Source organism: Perca fluviatilis, chromosome 7 (assembly GCF_010015445.1).
Source record: "Perca fluviatilis chromosome 7, GENO_Pfluv_1.0, whole genome shotgun sequence".
NCBI lineage: Eukaryota > Metazoa > Chordata > Actinopteri > Perciformes > Percidae > Perca > Perca fluviatilis.
Genome location: NC_053118.1, coordinates 17146738 through 17168247, shown reverse-complemented (window position 1 = coordinate 17168247; position 21510 = coordinate 17146738). Strand labels below are relative to the sequence as shown.

Below are 21510 nucleotides of genomic sequence, written 5' to 3'. Positions count from 1 at the left end.
TGTCTTCCAATCAAAATTTTATTACCCTGAGCTACCTGACCTGACACAAAGCTCATGTTTTCGTAAAAAAGTCATAGTATCGTATGTCGAAAAAAGTGATTAAAAAAGCCATAGTATTGTATGTCATAAAAAAATGTCATTAAAATCATAGCATAGTATGTCATAACATGTCAAAAAAGTCATAAAAAAGTCAGTATAGCATGTGGAAAAAAGTGATTTAAAAAAAAGTCACTGATATTGAAAAAAGCCATAGTATAGTATGTCGATAAAAGTGATAAAAAGTCATAGTATAGTATGTTGAAAAAAAGTGATTAAAAAAGTCATAGTATAGCATGTTGAAAAAGTCATAGTATTGTATGTCGAAAAGTGTTTATAAAGTCATAGTATAGCATGTCGACAAAGTCATAGCATAGCATGTCAATTTTTTTTTTTTTAAAGTTGTAGAATAGCATGTCGAAAAAAGTGATTAAAACAAGTCACAGTATAGCATGTCGAAAAAAAATGTATAAAAAAGTCATAGTATAGCATGTCAAAAAAATTTATAAAAAAGTCACAGTATAGCCCCTGGTCCCACTTTGTCAAAAAATTTATTATGACTATCTCGTGGCCTCGAGATACTATCTCGTGGCCTCGAGTAACACGTCTATCTGTGCTCTGTCCTGCACTCCTGTAGCGTCCCCAACGTTTCTTTTTCACTCTCTATCCGCTCCTCTTTCCTCCTTGTGTCTCAGCCATTCATTATCAAAATGCGCTCCCGGTGTGTTGGAGCGCGTTCCGTGTTCCTCCAGCATCTCTCCTGATGAGAAATGCCTCAGGTGCGCTGGGAGGAGTCTTCCGTTCTGTGCCAGGCAAACCAAAACACCACACTATATACAAAATAAAATACCCAAAACACCACACTATATACAAAATAAAATACCCAAAACACCACACTATATACAACATAAGAAAACTCTGGCTGCCTGGCTCCACTTTGTGACATATATACATGTAAAAAGTATAAATATAGGCTATAAAATATGAAGAAGAATTATCTCGAGGCCTCAAGATACTATCTCGTGGCCACGAGATAGTTATAATTAATTTTTTTTGACAAAGTGGGACCAGGGGGGCTCTGTAGTATAGCATGTCGAAAAAGTCATAGTATTGTATGTCGAAAAAGTGTTTATAAAGTCATAGTATAGCATGTCAAAAAAAATTATAAAAAAGTCGTAGTAAAGCATGTCAAAAAAAGTGATTAAAACAAGTCACAGTATAGCATGTCGAAAAAAAATTGATAAAAAAGTCATAGTATAGAATGTCGAAAAAAGTGATAAATAAAAGTCACAGTATAGTATGTCGAAAAGAATTTGATAAGAAAGTCATAGTATGGCATGTCCAAAAAAAATTATAAATAAGTCATAGTATAGCATGTTGAAAAAAGTGATAAAAAAAAAGTCATAGCATGTCGAAAAATGTCATAGTATAGTATGTTGAAAAAAATCATTAAAAAGTCATGGCATAGCATATCGAAAAAAGTCATACTATCAAAAAAAAGTCATAGTATAGTATCTCAAAAACTGTGTGTATCTCTCCAGAACTACAGGGTGGGAAAGAGATTGACCGGAACACACATTTTCTCATCATCTATTAGTATTCTTCATTACTGTAATGTAGGTCTTGAAACTACTTGCATCCTATAGGATTTGAACACTCAACCTTCTGGCTTCCAATCATTCTCTTATCACTCTAAGCTATATGACATCAAACCAATATTATGTTTTTGGCATATTTGTCTCTTTCGCTTAGCGTATTGGAACTCAAAACTTAATGAAATATATGGGATTTAAAAACCTAAACTTTTGTCTTACAATGAGTCTCTTAGAACTCTAAGCTATCTGACCTCACACCAAATATATGTTTTTGGCTTATTTGTCCTTTTCATTAATGTACTGGCTCTCAAAACATATAGGATTCAAACACACAATCTTCTGTCTTTAAAGCACTCTCATCACTCTAAGCTATCTGACCTGACAAAAAAAAATATATACGATTTTGGCATATTCGTATCTTTAATTTAGGACATTAGCCCTCAAAACTTCCTGAAACATGTAAGATTAGAACACTCCACCTTCTGTCTAAGCTAAGCTATCTAAGCTATCTGACCTGACACAAAGTTTGTTTAAGTAAAAAAGTCATAGTATCGTATGTCAAAAAAAGTAATAAAAAAGTCATAGTATAGTATGTTGAAAAACGTCATAGTATAGCATTCATAATAAAGTTTATCATATTTTAGTGTAGCTGTGCACATGCTATGAATCACCTTTAAATGAGTATTTGTTCAGTAATGTGTTATAAAATATTGCAGTTATGGTGTGTAACTGCAGGAAATTGCTGGGCTTGCAGAGTTTGATTCAGTATTACTTACAATGCATGCTGTTTTTGTTTCTGGGTATACTCTGTACATTATTTCACTACAGATTTCTGTGTTGTAAATCTTTATTCATACTTTCTCATGTACAGAAAGAGAAATAGAGATCTGACACATTTCCCTCTTTCCAAACATTTTATTTGAAAGTCTTAATATTTATTTGAGCTAAATATTTTTGCACATATTTACTCAGGGTGTGTGTATTTTTTAAGAGAGAATCAGATCATAACTCTTCATTTTACTACCTCAAAAACTGCAACCCAACAGCTGGGGAAGTTCAGTGCAGTTTGAGAGGTTTAACTCTTTGGTGTTGTTGGGTTTTCCTCCTGATATGAGGTGTAACATCTTCCCTGTGTTCCCCTCCCTCTGTTTCTTCCTCTTTCTGACTGAAGTTCAACAGGACTATGGGAATGATTACTGAGGAGCATTCTCCAACCGTCCTCCTCTCCTCTCCTCACCTCCCTCCACTCCTCCCTCTGTGCCCTGTACATAAGACTAAAAACTGAGCTGTTTGAAATTGATAAATTATTTCTTCGATGCCTCCATATTTCTTGATGGATAATTACTCCTGGCCCCGGTGTTTGACCTCTAACCCTGCAGCAGCGGTTTTTAGATTTTTTGAGACCTTTTTTCTAAATTACTCTTGCGACAAACACTTCCTTTTTGTTTGATCTTCTGTCAAATTATTTGGATTTTTAAGCAATCTCACAGCATGGAATTTTGAGTCAACTCTGTGTCCTAATTTTGGTCTGGTGTAAGTTTTTAGAAGCATTCGCACCAGATTGAAGCCTTTATGCACACAATGCTCTGTGATTCCTTATTTAAATAGAAACTGGATTAATTTTGACTATCAGTTAACTTTCTTGATAGATTTGGATCGTTAATCTGCCTGCTTCATCATTTACAGTCTCTGACACAAAAATGGATTAGCTTACCTTCCCACATAACAAGAACAAAACCCCAAAATGCTGCTGCGATGATCACCGCCACTGATCTCAGTTCACACAATGGTTTGCTGCAGCAGCCTCCGCTCCAAGCTCAAATTTCTACGAAAAATAATCTCATCTTTTAAAGCCTGATGGATCAGCTAAATAGTGATGAATTGCTTTGATGCTGATTAGCTGCATTTATTACTGAACAACCCCTCTATTTGTACATCTCATGTACTGCAAATGTGACCCAGATGTGATCTTTTCAGATTTTCCTTAAGTTTCATTAACACACTTCCTCATTAACCAGAACGTTTGGACTATCGTACCTCCCAAATCTGCCTGTGCAACTCCTATTCAACTTGTTTTGTAACCTTTTAACAGCACACAGCCTCCTTATTGCTTTTAAGTGATGGTGGCCTTTAAGGTGGTTTAGTCCAAACGTCAGCCTTAACTTTGCTCCATGTTCCCCGTGGTGGTGGTGGTTTATGTTCGCTGCGGTGATCCAGAAACATTCACTCAAACTGACCCTAAATATTCCCACCACCCCAGTCCAACCCCTGCCTCACGGCGGCTACCAGCCCTACAACCAGCCGTACAACCCTGCTGCAGTGGCTTACAGCAATGATCAAGGAGGCGAAGACGAGGAGGAAGAGGAGGAGGAGGAGGGAGAGGAAGAGCAGGACCCCTATTACCGTGGTTACCCCCCTCAGTACTACCCCCAACAGCCCTCACAACTGGCTCATGGCCACCATGGTTACCGCTCGAGCCCCACCCACTCTGAGGACACGGAGGTGAGGTCGCCGGGCGTCGCCAGGAGGTTTTCACGTGATGTCGTCGTCATGGAGCAGAGTGAGGAGGGAGGACTGTAGAGGAAGGATGGACTCACCTAAAGTGCTTGAGCCCCGCATGCCACAACACACACACACACAAACACTGATAGTCACACATGGAAACAAATCAGACACTGACACACACACACACACACACATCGTCCCCCATCTGAAACTGTGGTGAGAGCCCCCCCCTCCCCCTCCATGTGTATCCAGTGGTTTGCTCCATCTGGTGAAACAATGTAAATAGCTCTGTGGACTCTTGTACGATATCGCTGTAAAAAGGGGGGTCCGAAAAGTGCCTGATCTATGTTAGCATCGTCCAGTGGTAATGTAAAGGTAAGACCTGTTTCTTCCCATCTCACAGCTGAATTCAGGACTAAACCCTTCTTTTTGTGTGAAGCTGCATGTCTCCTTTGAGCCAAACATTGAGTGTGTAACTGGACATGCACATCTTGTTTTGGTTGTATGTATCTAGCTAGATTATTTTACAATTCAAATGGAGGACGTTGAGCTGGCAACATTTGTAAAGTTACAGGCTGCTTTTTATAATGATGAATCATGATTCTCCGCTTCCCATGCTGTCTTTATGTCCTTCTTCTCTTCTTGTTATTGAAGTGAGTTTCTCCGTACAGTATTGTGTTAAGTTTGCTCCTTTTTACCAACTATTATTGGAGTTGATGCCCCGAAATTTACTTTAGAAGCATACCATTTCTGTTAAGTTTAATATTACCTTAACACTGTGGAACACAATCAAATGTATTGCTTTTTTTTATTCACAGAAGATCTGACTTCCATCACATTTTGTCCTGCAATATTTCCTTCTGTTGCTACATAATGAACAAGGTCTGTTCTGGGTTTTAACACTCAGATTCTGTTGTTGGTCTCGTGTTGCTTCCCCAGTTTGTTTCGTTTATTGTTCTTATGCAGTCGGGCCTGATTACTGTGGAAGCCGCATGCTCATTGGTTGACCTCTGACCCCCTGCTGGAATGAGACCTCCAGTTATTATTAAAAAACAGTCAGCTGGCTCTCAGTTAAACCAATTAGGATACACAAGTGTAAACTTAAGCCCTCATGCACTGCAGTCTGAAAAAAGAAGCACTAAAGTAACTAAAAGTTGAGCTGTGAGCTGGCCCTGGTCTATTTGAGAAACTGTCAAAATTGAACAGATTTAATAAGGAATGCGTCTCGCCACCACGCCCTTTAGTACAATATGAACTTATTTATTTTGTATTTTTGATTTTATAACCAATAAATCTGTAATGAGACTATAAAATGTGTTTTTGGTCATTTGTTCGACTTTAATGACATGAAAAGGTCAAACTTAAACTAGCTGTTACAACATTTATGTAAAAGGACTACTTGACAAGAACAGGTTTATTAAATTGTTTATTAGCCTATTTTACAACTCACATAAACACAATTGATTTATTCTTTAACAACACTTTGGACATTTCTAACACACTGACAAGACAAACCACACTGATGACCTGAATGTTGTCATAGTAACCCATTAATTGGGGTTTTACTGTGAACCCACAAACCTTCAAAAGCAGGACCGGCTAACAGATGTCATTTTTATTGGCCAGATCGGATCATTTCATGGTTGTACAATGAGAGGAAAACTCACAGAATCGGATTTTCTCTGATCAGAGCTGAGCCACATGGTGAAATCTCAAGCCGTTTCTGGATAATTTAGGTCTGCTGTTGAGGGTAATACAACTAACAGCAAGGCATATTGTGTGTAGAGGAGCACAGAGTTTGTGTTGATGATGTTGGCATCCCGGTTATGACTTGTGTTTTCAAAGTCATAAAAGGGCTCCGATTTTTAGCATCGTAACAAGAAATATAATCGCGGATGCTGTTGCTTTCAGTGTTGCGTGCTTGGGTCACGTCGGGCAGCCTTCATTTCATTTCATCTTGTAGTCTTCAGGTCTGTAGAGAAAACACAAGACAACGCATTAGTATGGGGAGGCATAAGAGTCTGGGAAAAGAACCGATTACAAGAAAAAACATGGGAGAGAAAGTGACAGATGACAAACCACGCAGATCTTATCTTTTCTTTACAAAATGAGACCAGACACAGCATCCTATTTTTGTGTTTTTTCCCCTTTAATTTTGAGCAGAGATTGCAGCAGACAGATATTATCAGGGCATGCTGTATTGGGTTTGATACAAAGTAGAAAAATGTTAGCAATTGTAATAGCTCTGCTACCAAGTTGCCTTATGTGTCTGAGCACCGTGTGTGTGTGTGTGTGTGTGTGTGTGTGTGTGTGTGTGTGTGTGTGTGTGTGTGTCGGGGGGGGGGGCATATCCAATAATAATCTTTTTCCTCTGCTCCAACCTTTTCTGAGAGAATATTAACTGTGTTTAATAAAGGGTAACAATTGAAATCGCCCTCGATGACCTCAACCCCATCTCCCCTGACACACACACATATTTGATCAGGAAAATGAATATGGCAGAATTTGAATGAATATTAACTAGGCTAAGGCCCATCCCTTAAACAAACCAGGATTAGCTTGACCTTGGCGACCACACAGCGACAGGCCTGAGCACACGCACTGATTGGCTGAGCAGATTGGACCAGTAAACAATAAGAAGTGGCTCATTTATCACCGTGCACACACACTCTGACAGTGATGCTGAATGCAATGCAGACATGCCGTACGTGTCTGTACAAGGCACAAACACTAAGAGGACAGTAACTGAATGAAAACAGTTTTTGGCTCAGAGCCCTCTTAAGTGGTATCACTTAATAAATTCAAACCAAATGTGGGTTATGTTTGGTTCAATGTGTTTGAAGTACCAGATGGAGGGGTTACCCCATCAGAATCACTGAAATGCTGTCAGCATTGTAGTAATGTTTGGGATAATTTGTAGACACTAAAATTACAACAAAGCATCTCAATTGCCTCTTGTGGCAACTCACCATGCAGATTTGGTTTTAGATGTCCAGGTTTTGAGAGTCTGAGATTTCTGCTGCCATCCCAATACAATGGAGGTGAAAGTAATTTAGTGCTTCACAGCATTGATAAAAAAAAAAATAAAAAAAATCAATGGCAGCTTTGTTTCAAGAAATAATGTCAACGTCCCTATTGCTCTGGATAATCTACAGAACATGCTGTCCAGTAATAGTTGGGACTATTTCTTCTTTTTCTGGATTGGCCAGGGTGACTGGGACGTCATTTCTTGAACGACGTGCTGCTATTCAATCTTTCTGTAACCATAAACAAACCTCCATTCACCTCCATTGTGTTGGGCTGGAGGCAGACATTTTGGAGGTTGATATGTCAAAACATGGACAAATAAAACCCAAACTGTCTGCATGGCTGGTTAACTCTAGGGGTATGAGAATTCTATTATTTGGCTCAACTGACTCTAATATCATGACAAATGGTTCTGTCCTTCCACTCATCATTTCAAGCCAAGAATTGGTTGCAAAATCAATAATGTAATAAACACAATTCGAAAGCAACTCCACAACATTGCATGTACAACCCATGATGGACAATGTAGAGAAACATAGAAATTGCATGACTGAGTTCCACAGTACTCACATCCTGGAGAGTCAAAGTGTATTTACTGCATTAACAGTGGTGTTACTGTATATTAGACTGTGATGCAGCTAAAAGTGGAGTCACAAGGTGTAAAGCTTTTTATATTTACCGCTTCGTCTTTTTTTACGAGCTGACCAGCAGTCACAAGCTCTGAGCAGTTCAAATTAAGACAACCAGTGGACTTGGGTGTTATAATGAGATGTGGATGACGAGGACCAACCCTGACCTGGATAAAGAGCTAGGAGACGAATGGCTGGCTGGCTGGCTGGATGGATGGATGGCTGGCTGGATGTTAGTGATGAGCAGGTTGAAGATAGAAATCTCTCAGTCAACCTGTCAGAATGACGTTTACTACAGGTGAAGCCAGAGAAATGCAACAGGACGACATTCTCATTCTCAGCAAGCCACGGGTCACAATGTCAGTCTAATCTCAGGCCAGACAATACCCGACTCAAAAAGCCATGAATAGGATTATGCCAAATAGCAGATGCTCTCTCACACCCCACAGAGAAACCCCATATGTCCAAACAGGAAGTGGTGGGAAAACAGCTGACTTTCCCCGCATGTTTGTGTCATTTTACCATTTATATTCAAATGCACAACAACTAGGCTGGGGAGAAGCACGGAAATCTTTGCGATACAAAGTTTCTGTTAAACAATACAACTGAACTGCTGACACATCTACAGAGCACAAGCTGAGAGGCCTGTTATATTGCATTGCCCTTCAGTTATATGTTTGATAATAGCATAAAGTACTATGGCCTTAATTTATAAAGCTCACAAGGCACTACAGTATGCAGCCATCAGAGCACAACACAGGAAACACCACAAAGACCACAAAGATCTACACTGAATAAAAATGTCAACATGGGAAAAAGGGTCATATATTTAGGTACTACAACTATATGTGAGTTCCTATGACTGGATTCCCACAGGAGCAGTATCAGGTGAGTTTTTAACCTTGGATTTTATTCCAAAGAAACAAGTGGCTGCTCGTCCAACAGCCGGTCTTTGTTCTCTGTGCCTCATGTCACATACTGACAGCTCTCTGTTGGCTGACAAGCATTCACGCCACAGCCACATGTGTTTGTAGTTACAATGAAAAATGTTGCATCTTATTTTTTTCCATGCATGATTGAAGTGCCAGAGTGAAACTGGCCACAAAAGGGGGTCTGCGCGCTTTAGAATGGGATCCATTAATACATAGGTTGTGTAGTAAGAGCATGGAAATAATGCACAACTGTGTAAAAGCGCCTGCACTGTTCACTGCTGAAGGTCGGGCCAGGGCAATACGTGAGTCCCTCCTTACTCATTAACATAACAGACTGTACTGCGCTGGTTAATGGTCAGTGACACGCCACCTACTGTGGCTCTCCTCTAAAGTCAAGTTCACCGTATCGTTGGTACCTTCACCATCTGCCGTCAGATTTTTAAAGCTGCATTTCTTTTGAATGCAAAATACAAAAATGTATGCGTTTTTCTCGGACAGTTTTTCAGTACCCGTTTGAGAGTATTTGAAATAATGATTTATTTTTAAAGATATAACAGCATAAAATACTCCAAATAATCTAAATGTGTCACCTAATGCTACTTTATGACAACTACTGTAACCCAAAGGCAGGGTGTTTGGTATACACAAAGAGGGTGTGAGAAGTAGAAATGTGACGTGGTGCTCAGATCAACATCGACCCCTTCTGCCTGTTCCTCATCAGCACAAGACACAGAAAAATTATTGTGTGTTTGTGTGTGGATTACTCATTATGGTGCAAAGGATAAAAAGATGAAGAAAGGATTCATAAGTGAGGAATTTTTTTAATTATGTCAGGCAATTAAAAAAGTCACTAGAAGGTAGAGGTTAAAGGCCATTTTATAGTCGTGCGCAGAACCCTGCAGACCCCTCTGCGTCTACGCCGTAGCCTGACGTGCACCTCTCGAAAAATGTAACTACAAGTTGCAGCGACGCATGTCGCTCGGCCGTGGCTCGGTAGCGTTGCATTTCCCCCGGCTAATTTCCTGGTTCTCCTTCTCCATAAACAATGTGAAATCAAGGAGAGGGTTAACTTTTCCTGCTAAAGATTTCCCACCGTGGTCAGAAAACACAGGGGAGACACTCTGTTTCTCTCACTATGACTCTAGAGTCACTACTCGTTTACATTTGGAATTTTCTGTTTAGCTCAGTCAATTGAATACAAATAGCACCAAATAGTAAGTATGCATTTTTGTATATTATATGGGTATATTTGATCTGTATTAGCATTTATACGCAGTGACACCTACATGTGCACTGTGTCATTAGTGCGTTTGAGAAGAGACTGTATGAGTGTTTGTGTTTCTACATACGGTGTCCACAGCCTGGGGAAGGCGTCCATCTCCTCCTGCGTGTACTCGCTGAGTTTCCTGGGGATTTCTCTGGGCTGCGGCAGCTCCTCCGTCAGGTTGGCTCGTATGTCGTCTGGCAGCTCCTAGTGAGGGGTGGACAGAGGAGACATTGAAATTAAACTGTACAATGTGGGCAGGACAAGAAATTCAAGGAGAAAGGAAGGAAATGAGACAGGTAAAAGAAGCTGAGAATAAAGAAGAAGTTACCATTTCCACTTTCCAAAATACTCATAGGCAACTTTACAGTGCCTGAACTGCTCTGAATTGTAGATGAGACTGCAGACATTCACAAGGCTCAGGAAGCCCATCTGCTTGTAATTAGGGATGCACACTGCACAACATCAACCCTGATGGTGTATATCAAGTCAGGACCAAAATAGAACGACAGGTATCTGACTTCCCTCACTTCTATATTCTGACATCAAACTCCTCATGTATTACATTACAAGTCAAAACTCGAACATCAGATTTTCTTCCAATGCCTGGAATTAATCATGTTCTCTCACATGGATAAAAACTACATCCAGTTAATATTTGGGCAGGCTGCCAAGGTAAATTAACGTTCTGTCGAGTCCTTTTTTCATTTCAATTTATTGCAGAAGCTGTGATGTGTGATGCCAGTGGTTTTCGCCATCATTTTAAAACAATCATAAAAGTTACCAAATGCCTGCAGATCACCTTAGCTGCTAAATGCTCGACTATGTTCACATTCTGGTTGCTAACTAAGTCCGTCTTTTGTTTGGTCCTGAGCAGGTAGCGTACAACTGAAAAAAAAATGTATTTATTATTATTATTATTATTATTATTATATATTGATTGATACAGCTTTAAGTTATAGAAGAGTGAGAATGAGTAAAAGTGCTTCTGAAACAACCGCACAACCAGTGGGACACACACACACACACACACACACACACACACACACACACACACACACACACACACACACACACACACACACACACACACACACACACACACACACACACACACACACACACACACACACACACACACACACACACACACAATGTAGATGAAGAAAAGGAACAATACTCTCCTCAGTCAAGGGCAACAATCACGAACTACATATACTAATTTTATAGTTATTAATTGATATTAATTGTAAAGGTGACCTGGATGAATAAAAGTGGTTCATTCTTTTGTGTCAGTGTCTGCAAAATGATATCAGAGCTCCTCATAATGTGCCCTCTTTCTGATTGTCTTTAATAAGCCTGGTTAATTAAGGTGTAAGGGTGGCAGTCTGAAGACTCATCAGCTCGGAGAGATACGGAGAAACTGGACTTACGTCATCAGGAAAGATGTGTAATCGTTGCATCATGGTGCGGCGGTGCAGATTCCTTGGCAGCATACCGTAAACCGCTAACTTCACAATCTGGTGACAAGAAGCACATTGAAAAGGTTGACATGCAATCAGCTCACTGTTTAGCCAGTGTCTATAGCAACCTTACATACTTTTTTTTCACATTTGCATCCAAAACTGTTTCTCGATGTGAGGCTGGTTGCACAAATGTGAATTCGACTTGGAGAGAGTTACTGGACTGAGACATTGGACAGAAATATTGGAGAGAGATGTTGGATAGAGGCTGCACTGACAAATCATTCATCTGTCCAACTCTGTTTCTCGCTCTTCGCTCGCCAACTTCCAAACCTCATTATAACTAAACCACCGACAGGACACATGTATGTGGTCACCGGCTGAACTAAAACCTGCATCATCAAAGAGCCAACAGCAGAGAAAATGTCTCTTCTGGTTTGAAACTACAGAACGGAAACCAGTACAGGTCATTCACCTACGTTTAGCGTTTCCCACATAACAAGAGCAATTCCACAGTATTTTCTTTTTTTTTAGTACATTATATTTCACGTGGAAAGTCTATAAACCCCTTGTGTATGGCTCTCATTCTGCTGTTGCAGTTGACATGTTAAACGTTCTGAACAGCCCTGTTGCTAGTGTGCAACATTCAATCACTTCTGACCCATGAAGCTCAGTATTCAGGTTAAACACCCATTGTGTTCCTTTGATTAGTCTGATGTCTGCTGTTGTAGAATGCAGATCAAGTGGGAAAAGGTCAGTTAAATGCTAAAATGAGGCCATAGACAATAATCTACTGCAACAATAAACACATATACTAGTAGACAAATAGATCTTAGCACAATGCATGTGACGACTTGCAAGTGGTAAAAACAAACCCAACACAATGCTATGAGCCACAGGAGCAGCACCCTGCGCCCACTGTGAGATGTCAATGGTCTGTGGCACAAAACCCCAAGCTTATTCATTATTACCGGGGGTGTACATTTTTGAAAAACAGGTTTCAAATATATAGTTTTATCTTTTAAAAAGGCTAAATAACTTCCTATACTGTTAATCCAACCAGATTAACAGTAGGGCATTTGTTAGGGATTATTTTCAGGTGCGGATGATTACACATTTGGTGATTTGGTGAGTATTTATGGTAGTAGGACAGCAACATCAACTTAAAAATAAACTAGACAGTCCGTGTCCATCGTAATAAAAGGAACAGGTCAACCAATCAATGAATAGTTTTAATAGAGCTCTATGGCAGAGGAATGGGCTTATATCAGGCTTTGGCTACACACACAAAATACTCCTTAGTGGATCAATTCCTTGTTGGTTTTGGTCTTTACATGGGATTTGTTGACAATAATAAAAATGCACTGTCGCCAGACTTATCCTCTAAAGCAGTGGTCTTCAATGTTTTTTTTTAAGCCAAGGACCCCTTAACTGAGAGAGAGATGGATCAGGGACCCCCTACATTATTGGATAAAATTAAGTTGCATATTAAACTTAGCCTACAATAATGTGTAGGGCAACCTAAAGCCTTTACATACGTGCAAAGAATACTAAGCTATTAAAAAAATAATTGTTGGCATGATTTTATGAATCATATTTTCATACTAAACATAAATGTAGCACAGTGAATCCTTAGAATAAACTTTACCTGTGGAAACCTTAGAGACTACCTTACCTTTAGGCCGGTCAGCCTATCTTTTTTTTTTTTTCACAAATGGGCCGATTTCATTTAGCTAATGTGTTGGATTCATGTTAAGACACTTAATAATTTGGTGGCCCCCCTGCAGTAACTCTAAGGACCCCCTGCTGAAGATCTCTGCTCTAATGGTTCATGAGTGGGCTGTTTCTCTATTGTGATAAAGCCTCCATGTTTTGCAACACAGATGTCAAGTGCTAGCGGTTCGTCAAGTACATTATGAAGGTCACATCAAGTTCTAAATGTAAGTCTAAGTGCATATGTAGCGCAATGAAGGGTACGTAAACCTGAAACCACGAATATGCAACACAACCAAAAACTCCAGGGGTTATCTTTGAACTGACATTTCTTGTTCCGAGTTTCAAAACACACAAACCACCACCATCACCAGTGTAAATCCACTGCAGTTTAATCGCTGTTCTCTGCACTTCATATTAATATGCATGAGCAGCACATACGAAGGAAGGGATAAATGTCAAACCACGAAGCACCTGCTCTACACAGCATGTAGCAGACAAAGAAATGAGACTAATCTCAATCCTCAAGAATGTGGGTTAAATCATACATACAGTATAATAAAAAAAATCAGGGTGTAGGGAATGTGACCATGGAACATCTGAGGTTTTAGAATTCTTTCTAAATAATAATAATAAAAAAAATGGAGAATACTGATGATGACACTTACAGCTTTTGGGTCTTTTTGGTGCAGCTGGGTAGCTGTGACCTGTTTAAATCCACCTGGATACCTTTAGAGAAAAAGACAAGCTCAGTCAGTCCTTGTTTCTTTGAACATTTATCAGATGACATAGGACCATTATTCTCTAACATCCCTAAAACTTCTCTGGTTTACAGCTATTAGATATATATGAAAATAAAAGTATACATTTACCGTTACCAGACAGGACAATATCTTCTTCTATACAATTGATGAATATATTCAAGAGCGTTCTGTTTTTATTCTGCAAATCTAATCACATATTTTTTTCTCTTTTAAAACAAAGGAAATATATTAGCTACTTGTAGAAAATGGAAATGCATTTTAACGGCTTTTCAGCAATCAAGGGATATTAGAGCATCTAACGCAGACCTTACCATGTGCCCCTTTAAAGTGCCGTATTACAAACAACCCTTAGAGAAATACAAAACTAACCACCCACAATCTCTAATGTGAAGGCACTAAGTACTATACAGAGGAAATTTCATTTCACCAGTCATTTAAACCGAACAGTTTGTTGTAAATCTGTGAGTCAAGAATAAAAAAAATCAACATAACTAACCGACCACAAAAGTTTTAGTATAGACTATGAATGTGGCTACTGAGACATGCTTTTCTTGAAACATTTTCTGAGTGGTTCATAGGTACTGAAGAACAAAGACAAAAAGGAAATTTTAAGTATCATATGAGGTAGTATGCACTTACCCCGTGTGTGATGAGTAGACTTTCTGCTCCCATTTGTTTCCAGAGAAAGCTATGTGTTTGGTGTTTATTACTACTACATGGTCACCACAGTCACCTGCAAAGATGTTCAGAACCAGATATTTATTTTCAGGAGTATCATTATGGTAAAAATTATGAAAAGAAATAGTTGACTATTTCAACAAAGAGAAAGACAGACACGGCTGGTATGCCAATGATAATACCAAAAACAGCAGCTAGTTTGCTAGACTAACAAAGATTTATCCTCCCAAAAAACCTATTCTGACAATGTCACTGTATTAAGTTGCTGTGTTCTGTTGTTTATTCTCTACTGCCATCATATGGCCGTTCCATGTCGCAACAACCTTAAAGAGTGGGTTGTGGTTTAGAAAGAAATTGATGTTTATAAATAGCGTAAGGGTTATATGACTTTATGTGTGTGTCCTGTGACAGATTGGACTCCTACTCACTCAGTGCATGGTAGATAGGCTTGTGTTTCCCCTGTAATCTAACAGCACACATGGTCGCGATCTTTCCAGGAGGCTGCACTCTGGCATCGATCAGGAACCAGGAACGAGCAAAGGTCGCCCATTGCTGGAAGATGAAAGAGAGAAAGTATGTATTAAAAAACTGACTGGCATGGGAACATCACAGGTTTAATGGTATGAAAAAGAAAAGAGACACATTTTCTGTGACAATGGCCTCTTCCTAAAAGACATTCTGACATGTCACAGTAGGGATAGCACAGGTGTAAGTAATAAAACAAATGAGGTTGAGTTCCATTTAGCTGCTTCAGTTTCAGGGTCCTAGTATTGTGCATGCTTGCATTGTCACTGCTTACTGTTTAATACAAAGGAGTCATCATTAATAACACCTGGGATTTTACTACTATGACAAGAGACAACCTGAACCTAGACCAAATAAACCTTTTTTAGATTATCCATGAAGCGACAGTATCGCACTAATTTATAGAACGCACCAAAAACCACCATCCCAAATACACTGCTGGTCAATCCAAGTTCTTCTTTGTACTTTGCATTAACCACATATAAAGAAAGGGATAAGTGTCTGCAAAAACCTCCTCAACGGTATGTGGCAGACATAGAAATTATACTCTATGATGATGATGATGATGATGATGATGATGATGATGATGAGAGAGAGAGAGAGAGAGAGAGAGAGAGAGAGAGAGTGTGTGTGTGTGTGTGTGTTGGTGGTTTTAAGATGCTCGACTAAAGAGATTATTTTAATTAATCAAAATAATCAATCGTGTCAAAAAAAAGCCAAAATCAAATCCCCTAGCTATTCCTTTTTTCTATGTAATTTTTTTACCAAAGTTAAAATGAAAACAAAAACAAAGCTTTAAGGTAGCATAATTTGATTGGGCGATGTTAGCATGTTATGGGAAGGTTTACAACGGTGTTTGACACCTGTGTATTTCTCGAACTGCTGAGGGCTGTGTTCACTTGTTAACGTTACATTACTAACCGTTACAATAAAATGTATACCGTTACATTAATATCACTCACACCGTGGCTAACGTTAGCTCGTTAGCAACGCACGTTAGCTAACGGCCTATTTGTGCTTAAGCGTTACATTAACCTAACGCACATAACGTTTAAATTGGGAGATAAAAATGTATAATTTGTACTTAACGTTACCTGGGCAGATCTAGAGAAACTTGACATTTCGATGAAACTACTAGCACATCCTCAAAACATTTGACCCTTAACCATTGGATAAAAGCCCTTAACCAACGTGAGTCACGGTCCGTTTGGTAATTTCTCTCGGTTGAAACACGATATGAGTCTTCACTGTTCCTATATTACGGGGTTTGTGCATATTTAGCTCATGTAGCAACATATACCGCAATGTTATGGATACGCTCCCACTAAGTGAAGTAAATCGCACGGCACACTTTAAATAAATGCTCAAGGATAATTATTATAGCATTCATTTAAGTTGCTGTCGAGTAATAGTTTCTACCCGGTCCTATTTTGACGTCGCACCTCAACGGAGTTACCACACTTCCTTCCCACGACAGAAAGAGAGCGGGGAAATTTGACAGCCGCTGGTTATTTGCTTGCTACAAAGCAACATTAGTTTTGACTAGTTGTTGTACATTAGAAAAGGGGTAGTTTGTGACAGTTTGTTTCGCGAGTCAAAAAGCGGCATATTTATCAAAACGTTATCGATCTAACCCAAAATGAGAACTTTAGAGGAGGTTCAGGCCACTCTGCAGATCGCCAAACTGAAAGAGGAAGATCTACAAAAAACAATTCACTGCCTGTCTTTTGGGGAAAACGTTTCATCTGCAGACTACTGCCTGATGGAGCTGGACGACACACTGTGCAAACACATAGAATCTGGGGAAAGGTAAGGTATTAATAATGTGTATTAGCGTGCCTATATAGTATGTGTAACACAGACAATAAGGTAACGTCATTGTTTGATGTAACTATTTGTGTTCTGTTATTCTGTTCCGTCTGATTATTTCATTAATATCTAAAAACATAATTTAGTCATCTTATTTAGTGTAGATTGACTAATAAATTAATAATTTCCGCAGTAGGCCTACAATTAATTTAAACCTGGTAAGAGCACGTCTGTAAACTACTATCTTTCCTTTCTTCTTTTTACTTGTGTAACTCAAATTATTAATGTTATTGAGGATATTCTAATTTAAACTGATGTGCAATGTAGTGGCCCAATATGCATTATCAGGATGGATGTAAAAATATGTAAATGTAATTAATCAATTATAACTAACAATCATTTTCCCTTTTTCCAGTCTAGTGATTAGAGGGGATGCAGAGGAGCGTGCAGTGCTCTGTAGTGGTGACAAGACCTATGATTTAAAAATAGCCGATACATCCAACATGCTGCTGTTTGTACCAGGATGCAGAACACCAGACCAACTAACCAACAGCCAGGAAAGCTCTCATGTGGTGCACACTCAGGTATGGAAATAATACACTCACAGGTACCTGCCTGGTAAACTGTAACACCCACACAAACAGACCCAACCCACAGGGTAGTATATGCACAAAATGGTAAATGGCATGTATGACCTACATACACTAACAATACTGCTACTTCTGTTGTAGATCTGGGGATTTTGTAACAGCTACTGGGAACTGCGGAAACACCGTCCTAAACTGAAGAAACTGAAGAAGCTTTTAATGGAGAATCCTTATGAAGGACCTGCTTTAGGGGGGCAGGAGGAGAATACGGAAAACAGGGTAAATACATATTATACAGTGAAGTAATTAATCATCATATCCTGTAGGACTGTGTAGATATAGGTAAAGAAGGGCTTTTTAGAAGTTTATGGCTTTCAAACCATAAATGTTAGTAGAGCTGACTGAGATGACGGTTACATTTTGAGTGTTTTAATGGTAAGTGTCCCACTTCTTTTAAATGTCATTGTAGCTGTTAGTAAGTATGTGTTCCTCTGTTACCAGTACACAATGCAGGATCTGTTGGAGAGGATCCAGGCCAGTGAAGAGGAGCTAAAGACCCACTTAGAGACCATTCATGCCTCTCAGATAGATGGTAAACAGTGACATTTTTGAATAATAACTACATGTATATTAATTGATAAAGTTGCTTTTGCTGAAAAGTAACAAATAGGTAGGAAATCATTGCCATGGTTGTGCTCCTGGGAGGTACAGTGCCATTCTCTATTCTTAGCTATACTTAGTAATATAAATAACAAAATGTATACTTACCAGGTGTTTAGAGAGAGCATTGTTTCTGTCTTCTAGGCTACTGGCGCATGTTGGACTTCGACTACGAGATGAAGCTGCTCGGTCATGTGACTCAGCTGGTAGATTCTGAGTCCTGGTCCTTCAACAAGGTTCCCCTTCAAACCAGTCTGGAAGAGTTAGCTCCACTGGAACCCAAGTAAGTTAACAAATGTGATCCTCATGCTCATGCAACAGGAAAAGCAAAATATTAACAGTTTAAACTAAAAGAGTTGATTTTTAGTGGTGTTGAGGCTAAGGCAACTTTCTGGGCATCTGTTATGAAGCTAGATAAGTCTAGTCTTAGCCAGGTTCTAATAATGATTCCCTTCTTTACAGAGAGATGATCGAGCACTGCTTGAACTGCTATGGGAAACGCTTTACTGAAAACGGTAAAGAAAAACAGACCAAACTGAAGTTTTTAGTAGTAAATTGGTAGAAGATCCCTACATAATAATGTCACTATGAAACTATACAGTACTAACCTCTCTGTATCCTCCTTCCTCTATATAGACAACATTTTTTATGCACTGCATGAGGATAAAGTATGTCGGGGCATAGCGCTACTGCTGCTTCAAAACGCCATCAAGTTCAACCTGAAGGAGTTTCAGGAAGTCTGGCAGCAGAGCGTTCCAGATGGCATGAGCGCAAGACTGGACCAACTAAAGGTTAGCCTGTACCTCTCTTATATACTTATTTTTTGGGCATTTTAAGCTTTTATTATATAGGACAGCTGACGATGTGAAAGGGGAGAGAGGGGGGTTATGGCATGCAGCAAAGGGCCGCAGGTTGGAGCTGAACCTGTGCCCGCTGCAACAAGGACTGAGCCTGTGTACATGGGGCGCACACTCTACCAGCTAAGCTATCCAGGCACCCCTCTTTTCTTTCTCTTCATGCTCTCTGGTTATAAAATAGCACAATGGGTTTATGCATTCTTTATAAGTCAAATAGGTGGACTACAGTAGTAATATCGTAGAGCTCTATGGCTTCTAGGAGTAAGACTCACCAGACTCTTATCTTATTGCTCATTTCATTGCATGTGAGGATTTAGTTTCCATCTGCCTCTGACCTAGACTGAGAAAACATAAACCACAGTCTCAAATCATGCTCTTGTAATAAAAGAGCGACTTGCTGCAGTTGTTTCTCTCTGCTCGTTCTTACTGACTCCTCTTGAGAAACTGGCTGCAGTGCTGACAGCGGTGTAAATCTTCCAGAGTGTCGCCCTGGTGGACCGCAACTCCCGTCCAGAGACCATCTCCCTGCTGCGGGTGGAGGATCTCTCAGAAGACACGCTGGAGCGCTTCAACCACCTCTTCACACTCCGAGAGAAATGGACAGAAGACGACATCACGCCATACATACAGTAGGTGTCATCCATTCAGGACATTATCATAATTAAAGCAAAAGAATAACCATAATGACAGGAACCTTACCATTTATGTGAAATAAAAGTACATGAATTTGTCTAGTTGACATTAGTGAAAAAACAAATTGCATAAGTTATACCTTTGGCTATCTGATAGATCATAATGTGTAATGCTTCCTCCCTCTTCTCCTCGTTCAGGGACCTGTGTGGAGAGAAACAGACCACCGGAGCTCTACTGACCAAATATGCTCGATCTTCAATGCAAAATGGGATCAAGGTCTTCAACTCCAGAAGGCCTGTGGCTACATGAACATGTGAACTGTCCAGTTCTGAATTATTTGAAAATGAACGTGGTCATGTTATGTTAATTCCCAGATTGACTATTATTTTACAAATAATTTCCCCTAAAAATTCCTTGTTTGCATTGTCAACTATATCACAGCAGTTTAAGTAGCTAGCTTGTAAAGTGTATGATAAAAAAGAAACACTTAAAATTAAAGTTATAAAGTTTCTGTAACTAAAACCAAACTTCAGCTTCAACTTCAACCAAAACTCCATGTTGGTAATAAAATAAGTAAACTATAATTAGAATTTTGACTAGAAACAATGCAAAATACCCACAAACGTATTGTTGATATGTTTTTTGTAACTCTGGTCTTCACCATAGACCACACTCTAGTATAGCGGGTTGCGGTAATGCACTACGAGTGTTGCCAACCCGCCTTTAAACAAGAAGAAAAGAGGCAACAACAAGCCGCAGTCTGATTATTTAGCATGTCTGTACATGATTCTTACCTGTACTCTTGCTATTAACATGCTATTGGTTTTCGTAAGAGTCTTAGGAATACCAATAGCATGTATCTAATCCAAGAAAGATAACTCAAGATCGTGTCGGGGACACGCTTTCGCATGATTGAGAGAATAGAAGATTGTTTTGTGATTTTTAGAAGATGGCAAGAAGCAGAGAAAGAAACAATTAGTCCAGAAGCATCAAATACTATTGGTTTCATATAAATAACCTGTTAGTATGGGAATAATAAACAGCCGCGTCGACTGGGAGCTGTCGGCACCCCGAGCGTGCGCGGAATGCCTGTTCATCGCTGCTTGCAGCTTTAATTTCTCGTTGTATCTATATTTTTTGTAAATAAACAACAGTGTGTTGGTACTACATATATCATTGTGAGTGCTATTTTCCACGCAATGCAGATATCATTTCAATATTTAGATTTTGGCAGGTGCTAATTGAAATCTGACTGCACCCTCTATCACAAAAGAAGTGCAGTCCTTTTTTGGCACGGTATGACCTCTGCCAGAGAATGCCTCTACTAAAAGTCCTGACAAGTTTGTCTTTGTCAGCCTTTGCAATCCGGAGTTAGGGGGGGGCGCAGTCTTTTTTTGGCATGGGTTCATGGAGCCTGCCGAAATGTGACTGCACCCCCTAACTCAGAATAGCAAAGTCTGACAATTACCCAATGTGCTATACTTGCAAGTCATGACCTTTACTAAAAGTCCTGAAACTTTTGACTTGGTCAGCTTTTGCAATCCTGAGTTAGGGGGGGGCGTCATTTTTTAGCATGGGTTCATTTATTTATACAGACAGGGCGGACACAAAGCGACGCACGGCCCGGGTCTGCTCCATAGCTCCGTGTGTTTGAGCCTGAACCATATAGTTAAACTTTGTGTTGCCTACAACAACTAGCCTTGTGCCATTTGGGGCTACACTAAAACATTCGGGGCTCAAAGCGCTGCAAAAATGACCTGGCGACGCTGATGGTAATATTGGTGCACCTAACTTAGACCGACCAACCTTGCCCTCTAGCGGCGTGCAGTCGTA

At 39.6% G+C, this 21510-nt stretch overlaps 3 protein-coding genes across 4 annotated transcripts in view; 2 read left to right on the top strand and 1 right to left on the bottom strand.

Moving 5' to 3' along the window:
- Nucleotides 1-5449, top strand: part of col14a1a (collagen, type XIV, alpha 1a) — a 140138-nt gene extending 134689 nt beyond the window's left edge. Inside the window, 1 exon segment of the mRNA XM_039806678.1 lies at nucleotides 3892-5449. Within this exon segment, the coding sequence (XP_039662612.1) occupies nucleotides 3892-4211 (320 nt within the window). The 3' untranslated portion in view covers nucleotides 4212-5449.
- Nucleotides 5450-5549: 100 nt separating this feature from the next.
- On the bottom strand, nucleotides 5550-18423 carry mrpl13 (mitochondrial ribosomal protein L13). Of its 2 annotated transcripts, none has more exons than XM_039806677.1 (7): nucleotides 18296-18423; nucleotides 15035-15158; nucleotides 14568-14661; nucleotides 13833-13893; nucleotides 11422-11508; nucleotides 10074-10195; nucleotides 5550-6108 (listed from the first exon to the last, which is right to left on the bottom strand). In XM_039806677.1, the coding sequence occupies exons 2-7, from the start codon at nucleotides 15084-15086 to the stop codon at nucleotides 6084-6086; spliced, it is 441 nt and encodes a 146-aa protein (XP_039662611.1). In that variant the 5' UTR covers nucleotides 15087-15158; nucleotides 18296-18423; the 3' UTR covers nucleotides 5550-6083. The 2 variants fall into 2 exon arrangements, with proteins under 2 accessions (XP_039662611.1, XP_039662610.1); XM_039806676.1 differs by lacking the exon at nucleotides 18296-18423 and adding an exon at nucleotides 16226-16366.
- Nucleotides 16571-20844, top strand: dscc1 (DNA replication and sister chromatid cohesion 1). Its single transcript, XM_039806670.1, has 9 exons — nucleotides 16571-16940; nucleotides 17356-17524; nucleotides 17672-17806; nucleotides 18029-18119; nucleotides 18332-18470; nucleotides 18650-18702; nucleotides 18824-18978; nucleotides 19525-19673; nucleotides 19875-20844. The coding sequence occupies exons 1-9, from the start codon at nucleotides 16771-16773 to the stop codon at nucleotides 19984-19986; spliced, it is 1173 nt and encodes a 390-aa protein (XP_039662604.1). The 5' UTR covers nucleotides 16571-16770; the 3' UTR covers nucleotides 19987-20844.
- The last annotated feature ends 666 nt before the right edge of the window (nucleotides 20845-21510 follow it).